Source organism: Antedon bifida, chromosome 3 (assembly GCF_963402885.1).
Source record: "Antedon bifida chromosome 3, ecAntBifi1.1, whole genome shotgun sequence".
Lineage (NCBI taxonomy): Eukaryota > Metazoa > Echinodermata > Crinoidea > Comatulida > Antedonidae > Antedon > Antedon bifida.
The window spans coordinates 31908910-31920948 of NC_136228.1; the positions used below are offsets into that span (position 1 = coordinate 31908910).

A 12039-nucleotide genomic window follows, 5' to 3' on the forward strand; every position below is an offset into this window, starting at 1 on the left:
TTTTACCATAACACATTTTAACTTTTTGCTTTGTCAAAAGTACATACTTTTTGGAGATAGCCAATTAAAATGTTCCATCTTTTGTCATAAAATCAAACTAAAATAAAATTATTTGTATAGTATAAACAAACAAAAAGGTGGTATTTAAAACAATTACAGTAATATAATAATCGGTAGTGTCAACCATAATTATCTTTAAGATTGTTTCTACTAATTATTATTACTGCTATTTAAAAATGTTAAATATCAAATTTATAAACAACATAAAAAGAATAAAATACATTTTGTCCAAAATCTTGTGCATAAACATAGGGCTAAAAATATTAAGTATAACTTAGTATATCAGATTGAGAAGTCAATAATATTTAGATGACTTAAATTATGATTCTATCATAGATAGTTTGGATTAAAGTTTAAGTTGTAAGATTTGAAGATCTGTAGCGGTTAGAACGAATTGTAAAGTCTAGATTCTTCAAATATGGTAAGTGCAGATTTCTGTATAAATAGCATTATGATACAGACACCTGGCAATATAAAAAGAGCTGTACTTCATATAATCCAGTAAATGGACACAAACAGTTAAGATTTCATGTCAAGCTTCATTGAAGAAGTGGAGAACAGTTCCACGGCAATTCTTTTAACTTAGCAATTTCTCTTTCGATTACAGAATCTTCTAAACGGCATTCTCGGCAATGTCGAGATCTTCCAAACACCTTACAGGTTCTTCTAAATGGCAGCAGAATCTTGATCCTGTAGACATCAGTAACCAGACAACTGGATAACATCTAGACAGCAGTTTCTTTAAAGATTGGTGAAAGGTTGTTGAACTTTCTCCAGACAATGTCTTGATTTTCAAAATCTGCAAAGCAAGGCAAGATATTGTAAAAGGACAATTCATTCATGCATCTTCTTTACAGTTTTACATATTCATTTTAGATCATCACTTCCTCACTTTCAGATAAAATGTATTTTCATATAGACTAAAATACCCCTTTTACACTGCCTTGCTAAACGCCATACAAAACGAAGGTGTTGACGCCTTGATTTGTGTGCTACACGAGAGGTATAATTTTCCATTTACCCATGGAGTTCTCCACAATTTAACAGCACCATAAGTTCTAAACTCTTTTGATATTACTTTTCTTAGCGACGGATCAAAAATGGTGAAATGAAGGGCTGAGTTTAATTTGATGTCCTATCTTTTGCATTACAATGTGCAAAATTTAGGGGGAGCCCGGGCCGACATAAATATGGTTTTAAGACAGCTTTGGGAAAATTCTAACTATCAGGGAATAAATTGAAGTGCATTTCATTATAAAATGTGAAACAAAATTTAAAATGAAAATTCAAACAAATGTTATAGCAATGGGAAAAAAATCAATTTTTAAAAACAAATATCAAATATAGGTACAGGACCCTAATAAAAGGTACAGGACAGTGATGATGATTATAATGATCACCATTCTATGATAAATATGAACATAATTATGGTTATGATGATGATAAAGATGATGATGATGATGAAAATAATGATGCACATAGATAATTATGATGACACTGATGATGATAATGATGGTGACAATGATGATGAAAATAATGATGCACATAGATAATTATGATGATAATGATGATGATAATGATGATGACGATGATGAAAATAATGATGCACATAGATAATTATGAGACAATGATGATGATAATGATGGTGATAATGATGGTGACAATGATGATGAAAATAATGATGCACATAGATAATTATGATGATAATGATGACGACGATGATGAAAATAATGATGCACATAGATAATTATGAGACAATGATGATGATAATGATGGTGACAATGATGATGAAAATAATGATGCACATAGATAATTATGATGACGATGATGATGAAAATAATGATGCACATAGTTGATGATGATGATGATGATGATGAAGATGATGATGATAATGATGATGATACTGATGACTATGACGATGATGATGACTATGATGATATTAAATGATACTGATGATCATAATGATGAAATGACGATCATACAAGATATTCAGATGGTCAATAAAATATAACAGAGGCAGATCTACAATTAATAAATAGGCATGTGGTTTCCATTGTATTAAGCTCTGTTTTTTTAAAAAAGATTAAATATTAAACTGTAACTGTAACAAAATGAAATTCTAAGCATAAGATAATGTAGATAGGTAGGATTAGTCATGCAAATAATATACAACAATTAATTTTCCATAATGCAAATATTCATAAAATACAAAAGCAGAAGAATAGTTCTACATGCAACTTGCATTATTCTATATAATAATGGCCAATAATAAAAAAACTAGCAGTCGACAAAAGGTAAACTGAAATGAAGCCTGGTTTTAATAAAATCAATACAAAGCAGAGAAATGACGACCCTCCTCCCCAGTAAACAGTGAATTTATAGATGATGATGATTGTTCATTTCTGATGGATGACTGGGTAAAAAATGTTCAGGTTAACATTTTTCAGATGCGTGGTGAATTTGAAATCTCTCTTTTTTCAGTATTATTCACCTTTTTTGGTCTATTTATCAAAATAAAGTTAACAAAATATTTGGGCTCTCCTCCTACATTTTAAGATACTGTTGGGGAAACACTGCATTCTCCAGTGGTGTATATAGTTTTGAAATAGGGAGTCTCCAGGGCCTAAAAATTGAGAAAGCAAGTGCTTAACTGAATTTCCTATTCTTTGCATTGTAATTTTCAAAATTCGACTTGCCTATGATTTCACTCCCTTTCAAAATTTGGTATATCTGTATTATTGTATGGAAGAAGCGTTCCTAGGATTTTCTGTTACGCATATTGCTTCTAACTGAACATACTGATGTGGAATATAGAATTTATAAAAACCAGGCTTTAAGGGTCTTTCACACCTGTTCCGGCATGGTTCCGGTCAGGCACTGGTAAAACAAACCGAAAGCCATTGTTTCATTTTCTTGCGGCTACGCACACATCTATTGGCACATAGCCGTGTGGAATGTCATGAAAACGAAAAACATTTAGGTTTGATTTGATTTGCCAGTGCTGGACTGAAACCGTACTGGGATAGGTGTGAAAGAGCCTTTACACAGACATTGCACCAGACAATTTGAACAGCATGAGTTTACCAGATATTAGTATGATGGGTAGCACTTAAAATCAGATGACTCTAGGGCCCAGCGTGCACATATATAATATAGTCAGCATGGCATTTCTCAGCGGAGATATATTATTCCCTGAAGCAGAAAGCAATCCAAATGAAAGTTCATTAAATAAAGGAAGGAAATCAACAAAACAAAAATAGGAATTAAAAGAAAATAGAAATTAATTTGGAGGTAAGAAAATTTGTTATAAATATTGGGAAATTCGTCTCATGAAAAAGCAGAATTTTCTGATAAACAGTTGAATTTTTAAAAAGATATTGTTTTGGTTTTGCAGGACACACATGACAAAAGTCTGTAATTATTGGTTTCTTTTTATACAAAGCCACCAGCGGGTGTTTTTATTTGATCATAAATTCGATTAGAAGTATATTTATGACATGCCATGCATGCCAAAAATGTTTTCTTTTCACAAATATTAACCAGTATTGCTGTCTAGGACATAGACTACCAAAAACATAAAACATTCCAAAAAACAGTTTCATCATTCAATGAGATTTTAAGCTTCTTTTAAATTTAAACGAAAACTTTGGGGATGCAGAAAAGGTACCAACAAAAATAGCATGTATTAAGGATAAACGTCATTCAGAAGGGAAAGAAATGTAAGCATTTATTACATGCAGAGTAATAAAGAAATATATATTAATGCAATATGATTATATAATTCATGTTATGTCATTCTTCTACTGACAATTATACCAATTCTAAAAGTTGCCACTAAAATGTTAAAGAACATTTTGAAGACTGTCTAATTTGAGGTACAATAGAGGAACTCTTTTAGTACACCCCTATTAAAGGGACACTTTGTGTAACAAATGAAGGTCAATATATGTTTTAACACGACAGCCAACCTCTATCCAGGGTACACCATAACAAGGATACATTGTTTTCTTACAAAGTGTCCCCTAAATAGGGTTTATACTGTTTTTAGTAATTTCATTAATTAAAATGCAGAGTTCAACAATTTGTAATTTGGAGACCTTAAGAAAATGTTCTTGCAAACCATGCATTTTTAGTGGCAGTTTTATCGTATAAATCTCATAATAAATATGTATATAAATAAACAGTATTAACATAGAATAATTAGTAGACATGCAAAACACTAATATCTAAAAATAATATCAATAGAAATTCTTTTCAATTCAATTTGCATGTTTTTAAAGCACAGTACTATTAAGAATAGTTGGGTGTTTAGATTCCCCAACTCATGTATTTTTTATTGCACAAAGCGACAGGCAGTAATATACAGGTTTATGATAGATACCCAAATTTAGAATTAAGCTCTGTCTACACTATCAAACTTTATGAGACAAAAAAATGTGATGTGCCCATATATGGACATGATGATATCATACCTACTACCATATTTGGGTATATCACTACCATATTTGGGCACATCACATAAAGTTTGATAGTGTAGACAGAGCTTTATACACACAGTAAGCTTTCATTTTGGGACGGTATACAAAAGGAGAATTTGTGGGGTGATTTACCATTCATCTACCATCCCTAAACGAAAGCTCCCTATTTTCCAGATGCATGTAAATTGTTGGTGTTGCGTCATGTCTTTGAAAAGTCTCCATTAATTATACAAGTGTACAACATGCAGTGCAGTGTGAACACAATGTTAATGTCTAAAACTAAATACATATATAAAAAAGTATAGGGTATTAGTTTTTTTCTAAATTGTTAAATAACAAAATCACATGAAATTGTTTTGTTGCAAACACCAGGTCATAAAACATGAAACACAAGCCGTTCTTGTAAACATTGGTTTCCACTAGAACATCAAGTAGAGCTCTGTCTACACTATAAAAGTTTATGAGACAACAAAATGTGATGTGCCCATATATGGACATGATGATGTCATACCACTACAATATTTGGGTATATCACTACCATATTTGGGCACATCACACTTTTTTGTCAAACTAGTTTGATAGTGTAGACAGAACTTTAGGACGTGGACAGAATGCAACGACATAGATGCATCACACATGCATCAAAAGGTCATTCCCACTTATCCAAAGGAAATAGGAAGATCTATGATTTAGCCAGATGATGTCTGACATTTTGGTTCGTTACAAAACAACTGTATCATATGAGATTGTTATTTAACTCTGTAGACCTCTAACATGGTAGCAGAAAAAATGGAAATAAAATTGATCATAAAAATGATAAAACAATAAACTTACACAAAGGGGAAGTGAAGCAAAACAGGGATTCACTTTTGATCAAAATCTATACTGTGCCAGGTACAGAAATAAAAACAGCAAAAAACATGTTATAAAATAAAATATGCACACCATTTTAAACATTTCTCTAAACACTAGAGAGAAAGACTAGAAAAAAAATGTTGATGAGTGATTTCCACATTATGGTTTTAATTTGTAACAAAACAGTGATACTTCTATGGGCATGTTCAGCCTTAGTAATTTAACCGGTTAAGTTGGTCACCTACTAATCAAAGTTAGTATAATTTTTCCATGATGCCAACTTAGCTGGAAACTTTAATTAAGTCTGAACAGGCCCTATGTGTACATTGATTATTAACCAAATATTACTTAATTTTCCGTAACCATTAGTTCGATAAAATAGATTAATAATAATTAATAATGACATCATCATGAGTTAGTAAAGACATTTTGGTATGGTCTTCTAAAAAAAGTAGTTTTTATATAATTTATATTATAGACATATAGAGTAAAAAAATGGGTGTCTGATAGACTAATATCTATGTGTACTCTAGATGTAAATAATATGGAATGGAGTAATCTTAGAGTGTAAAGTAGTTTTTATTTAAATGATTTATATTATAAACATATACAGTACTGTGATATATCTATGTGTACTCTAAAATAACATGAACTTTTCATTACACAGAGCGTAATAAACATGCTCAAACACCAGTCAATGTGGTGACAGCTTCTAAAACTGAAATTGAAACTAACGTGCAGCTATGCTCTATTTTTGTAACCTATGCTAGCCAGATAGTTAACTTGAAAATGTCCTACTAAGTGAATAAATTTAGTGGATAGGATTATCATTTCAATTAAAACCAAATATAGTTCATTTATTTGTAATATTAAACTACTGTTTTTTAATATATCCATTCACTTTTATGGAAAATAACAAAAATGATCAATTTTCCTGTTAAATTGCTCTGAAAAATGTCTTTTGGTCACATATTTAATTGTTTTTGTTTTAATTAATATACTAACACACTGTTGCTATTAACTATTATAATTATTTTAAAAATTAATCAAGGGAACATTAAAAATTCTATATTATTTTATTTGTGAAGAAAAGAAAATGAAAAAAGTTACAATTACAAACTTTAGTGAAGACGACATGCAAGAGTTAATAGTGATAACTTACAACAAGTGAGGGCGCCATACAGACAATTGCACACAAGAGGAAATGACACAGGTGTCAAAGAACTGTACAACACGACATATCAGAATCACTACTTTTGTTATTACTTTGACGACTGTTACCTTTTGAATTCGCTAAAGAGAAGTGAAGATAAACTGGCTGCAATTGAGAAAATAATTAAGCACAATTAAATCATATTTCTTCTTCTATCATATTTAAACTTGATTTTACATGATATTATATCAAGGAGGCTTATTATACAGAGTTATACAAGGTACATCTTCATTTCATTAAAATACCAAATACTTGAGTATTGTACATGGGCCTGAGTTATACGGAGGATTAGAATTGGAGTAATAGGTACTGTACTATCCAACTGAATTTCCACTATTCAATCCATCTTTCTTTATATCAATGGAATTTTCATTATATAAGCCATTCCAACCTTTGAAGAAGAACATTTTTTTTTTTTCTTTATTAATTTTTTTCTTTATTACTTTTTTTTAATAATTTTTTTTTTCAAACAAAATCTTTGTATTATTTGAATAATATCTTTCATTGAGTATAGTAAGATTACAAATTAATGTCTATGAAACTGTAACTGACATCATTTTATTCAACTTTGATATACTTACCTTGTGATCCCCCATGCATACATCAGCCCCAATCACTTCATACTCTGCTTGATTGTCATTCGTCTAAAGGAGAAAAAAAAGATACTGTAATTGTAATATGAACGATTATAATAAAATAACAAATAAAGAAATGTTTGTATAAACTTTCTTTTTTCTTTTATTTTCAATCTTTTAAAATAAAGGCAAGGTAAAAGTTAGGTAAATTGTACCTAATCACATTTGGCTACATAATCTTTCAAAAAATAAATACAAATGCTGGTTCATAGGGACTTTCTATTGGAATATGACTTTATTTCTTAAGCTCTGTCTACACTATCAAACTGGTTGACAAAAAAAGTGTGATATGCCAAAATATGGTAGTGATATGACATAATTATGTGCATATATGGGCACATCACATTTTTTTGTCACATAAACTTTGATAGTGCAGACAGAGCTTTAGTGTTTATTCGCCAAGCAAACCTTGTACAGTACATACCATAATCAACGATTCATTTGCACTCTTTGAATAAAAGACCCTGTCACACCATGACGGAACACGAGTCTGCATGTAGTCCTCACCCTGGTTCATGTCTTCACTATAAGGGTAGCTAAAATAAAATAGAAACCATAAAAATAGAATTAATGGTAAATTCCCATTCTCGAATTAAACTGTGTAAATAATTTAATTGACTTCGTGAGGTAATTTCCCGCATGATCGTAATCACAATGGTACTGGGTTTGGTCTACTAGCGTTCCTGCTCCCAACTCGTCATCCATTCATAGAAGCCTTGATGAAGTAAGCCTACCTGGTGGTGACCATAGAACGGTCCCGAGATAACGACTATACTTCGGCTTTAGTCGATAGAAATATTGTTAGAGATAGAGTATACAATGTTTGATTATGTGTAGATGTGTGATTTATTCTATTATTCAAATGATGTTCCGCATAAGGAGATGAAGATAGTAGTTGAGTGTAATGATTTTGTATATCAATTAATTATCCTAGACTGTATATTATGCGATAATTATTATTTTATATATATTTTGTTAATATTTATTGTTATGATTATAATATTAATAAAAAGATATTTGTTAGTATAAATTTATTTATTTAAGTGTATTTTTTTTTTTATTATATATTTATATTTGTTTTTTCTTATGTGCTGCAATATATTTGTAACTATGGACGTGAATCCAGAATAAAAGCAAAATTGAAATTTAATTGACTTAGGACATTTTATATACTGGTATAGTTTTTACACAGACAAAGGTAAACGCATACAAAACACAGTGACACAATAACTTTTTTTCACATCCTGTTAAATTGTCATCAATAATAATATATGTTCTCACCTTGGCGCAAATGACTTTTCGTGCTCCAAGAAATGCTCAGAAAAACTACCAGCCTCTTTGTCAAATTGCAATAACTAATAATAAAAATAGGTAAACATTGAGATTTAATGAATTCTCCCGGAACTCAAACACTAAACAATAATATAATTAATGTACAATTTATTCCTATTACCCGGTATGAAAAATTAATTAGGAATACTATACACTTGCACAGAAATCAGCAATTTGGGACAGCCCAAAGATATCAAAACACTATGTTTGAAAATAAATGTGTTTTCTGTGTCCGGGTATATATTTAATTTTCTGCTATCTATTGGTAAAACTTTACAATCATTTATCTTTTAAAAAATAGAAAATAGAGAATAATTACCCATTTGGCTTTATTTGGTGAGATTTCACTCGCCTCAAATTTCTTCTTTTCTAGTGTTAACACAACCTATTATACGCAGGAAAAAAAACATTTAAAATTAATATATACAATAGAAATACAATAAAAGATGTAGTAGAAGAACTGGTACAAATTTTGGTAACACACAAAAATGTGCAAGTAATTCTATGGTGGGACTCAAAACTATGATGTCCAGTGGCTGTATTCACCAATCACACTTAAGTGAGATATTTACCTTAAATATTAAGTATTTCACTTAACTCAATAAAGTATTTACTTTAAGTAGTATTAACTTAGATAGGAGATTTGTTTTAATTTTAGAAGTTTCCCTTAGCCTAAGTGTGAATACGGTCACAGATCACTAGCTTGGTGTTTATACCTCCCTCTACCACCTAGCTTGCGCTGATAGCTACGTTAGATTGAAGTCCAAGAAAGTAGCGGGTACTGGACCAACAGGACAATAATTTTCTAGACTACTGCGAAATAGCTTTAACCCTCATGAAGCAGTAGTTATATAATTATCATCCATTGTTGTCAAAATATCAAATGCAAAATGGTTCAGATAATAAGTGTATTACCTTGCCAGAATTTCCATTCTCAGTAAATATAACTTTTACTACATCATTGTCCTCTTTTATGTACTCGCCAGAAGCAGATGTTGTCAGAGCCTATAAAAAATTAAACAAATAAATTAAGCATTCAAAAGCTGAGCGAAATACAAGAAAAGCAAAAGTACAATATTAGAAAACAAAGTACAATTATAATGTTTTTGTTGAAAAGCTAAAAAAGGTGTTTTAAATTGACACTAATTTGAAAACAGTATTTATGTTATGACAATTTCTTTTTCCCACCACAAATAAATGTGATAAGTCACATGTTGTTTAATGACTATAATGTGATTGAATAATAGGCTAATTATAGATGTTACATAACTGCTACAGTAGTTAACATTTTAAATATTTCACATGATTACTTTAATAACATAGATGATATAATAAAAAAGAAAGTGAAAATGAAAACACAGTTATTAAAAAGCTATGTCTATACTATCAAACTAGATTGGAAAAAAAAGTTTGATGTGCCCAAATATGGTAGTGATATGTCCAATTATGGTAGTGATATGACATCATTATGTCCATATATGGCCACATCACATTTTTTGTCACATCAAGTTTGATAGTGTAGACAGAGCTTAACAATATTTGTAAAAGATTGAAAGCAAGATCTTCTTACTTTGACAACATCATGCGTGTCCAGCCTGAAGTTGAAATCTCCAAACACAAAGTATGGCACCTTATCATGTTGGTCATTTTCTAACCTACAACAAATATTTTTAGTATATAATATACAGTAATAGATTTTCAGGCATAATATTTCTCAATATTTAAGGCGCAAGGTCCCCCCACTTGTCGAGTCTCCGAGCAATTAAGGCAGGGCTGCCGCAATCCATCGCTATACAATCGGCACAGGTTCAAGGCACTCCTAGACCATTGTTCTGGTGGTAGAACAAGTCTTCTCGGATAACGATACAGTAGAATATCTTGTCTTGTCTCTACGTACAGCCAATCAATATTTAATGGAGCATTGGGGTTTAACTATATTTCTTCAATTAAACAAATTCAGCTGGGGATATACTATACCTGTCTAGCACAGCCAGAAGAGCCTTCTTTCTTTTATTACTGTATGTGGATGGAAACTACAAATAAAACAGTAGCAATTTATTATTGAAAAGCTCTGTCTACACTATCAAACTTTATGTTACAAAAAATGTGATGTGCCCATATATGGACATGATAATGTCATATCATATTTGGGCACATCACACTTGTTTGTCAAACTAGGTTGATAGTGTAGACAGAGCTTATTTACAACACCTTCTTTCAGCAAATATCAAACAGTATTAATTGCCAGTTATAGAATCTTATTGTGAGACTGCTGTTCATTTCTGCCGTCACAAATGCATTTCTTCAAAACATTAATTTATTATCAACTGCTTTACAACTGGATTCAATGAACAACTTGCAGTCGAGATATAAAATACATTATATACTGGACATAATTGAGTGTAGCTTGTCTAGTAAATTAACATAATTTGATGTGAGCACAGTTAATATTAGAGCTGTCAGATGTAATTACTTAAAAGTTATTACAAACATTAATGACAGCTTGTCATATTAAATAGACAAGGTATTGTATATTGAGAAAATGGCTTTAATAGATTGCTATTAACTATAGTCTTATATTTCACATAGTCTGAACACAATCAAAGATGGTGGCGTTCAAATACACGACATTCACTTACCGACTGCATGGCAATCACATTACTGGCATCGTGAAATAAATGTAGATTTATCAGATCAAAAATGCTATTAAAAAAAGAGAATAAATAAATTGTATTATAAAACAAGGTAAATTTTTTCGGTCCTCGACTCTTATATTGGTTTGTTTTGTATTGGCAGAAATTTGAATGATACTGTATAAATAAAAATAAATGTAAGAGTTGAAATGAAAACAGAAAGTCATTAACATACAGTATTTCAAGTAGGCATGCTTTACATACTTCATTCTGTGGATGTTTGTTTATATTGGTTGTCAAGTAAAAACAATAAATCTTCATTAATGAATTTCCATAGTTAAAATGAAAAAAATAATATTTTGAAAAGATACAGATATTGAAAGTGATACTGAAGAATGTATAAAGCTCTGTCTACACTATCAAACTTTATGTGACAAAAAAAGGTAGTGATGTGCCCAAATATGGTAGTGATATGCCCAAATATGTTAGTGACATAACATCATCATATCCATATATGGGCATATGTCACATAAAGTTTGATAGTGTAGACAAGGCTTAAAAGAAAATTAAAATTTATCTGGAATAATTTATTATTAGTAGTAAAAGCTAGAAAGATATTGGAGAAAATAAACGTAATTCTTTGGATGGAACATTAAGCCAGTGATCGCGTAAGGCAATAAATTAAGAAGAAGAATTGTGCATTGGAATAATTCTAGATATTTTAATATGTTTTTTTATTAAAAGCAGAATATATTCTACAACATATAAAATGTCAGTATGTGTAGTTAACCAAAACGAGAATTCTAAAAACAATTAAAAACACATATTAATTA

At 30.5% G+C, this 12039-nt stretch overlaps 1 protein-coding gene across 6 annotated transcripts in view; it reads right to left on the bottom strand.

The window, feature by feature from the left end:
• Positions 1-744: 744 nt before the first annotated feature.
• Positions 745-12039, bottom strand: part of LOC144837521 (inositol polyphosphate-5-phosphatase A-like) — a 38601-nt gene continuing 27306 nt past the window's right edge. Inside the window, exons 9-19 of one of the 6 annotated variants that reach the window (XR_013611512.1) lie at positions 11213-11276; positions 10551-10606; positions 10144-10228; positions 9489-9578; positions 8893-8958; positions 8523-8596; positions 7666-7777; positions 7188-7250; positions 6556-6711; positions 5373-5418; positions 745-859 (exon numbers count right to left, since the gene is read on the bottom strand). Coding sequence is in view for 4 of the 6 variants with exons in the window: in XM_078692679.1 (XP_078548805.1) it covers positions 3176-3252; positions 6675-6711; positions 7188-7250; positions 7666-7777; positions 8523-8596; positions 8893-8958; positions 9489-9578; positions 10144-10228; positions 10551-10606; positions 11213-11276 (724 nt within the window). In the remaining 2 variants the exon portion in view is untranslated. Of the gene's footprint in view, positions 860-3144; positions 3253-5372; positions 5424-6555; positions 6712-7187; positions 7251-7665; positions 7778-8522; positions 8597-8892; positions 8959-9488; positions 9579-10143; positions 10229-10550; positions 10607-11212; positions 11277-12039 lie in introns of all 6 variants that reach the window. The other 5 variants (XR_013611511.1, XM_078692679.1, XM_078692682.1 and 2 more) reach the window with 5 other exon arrangements.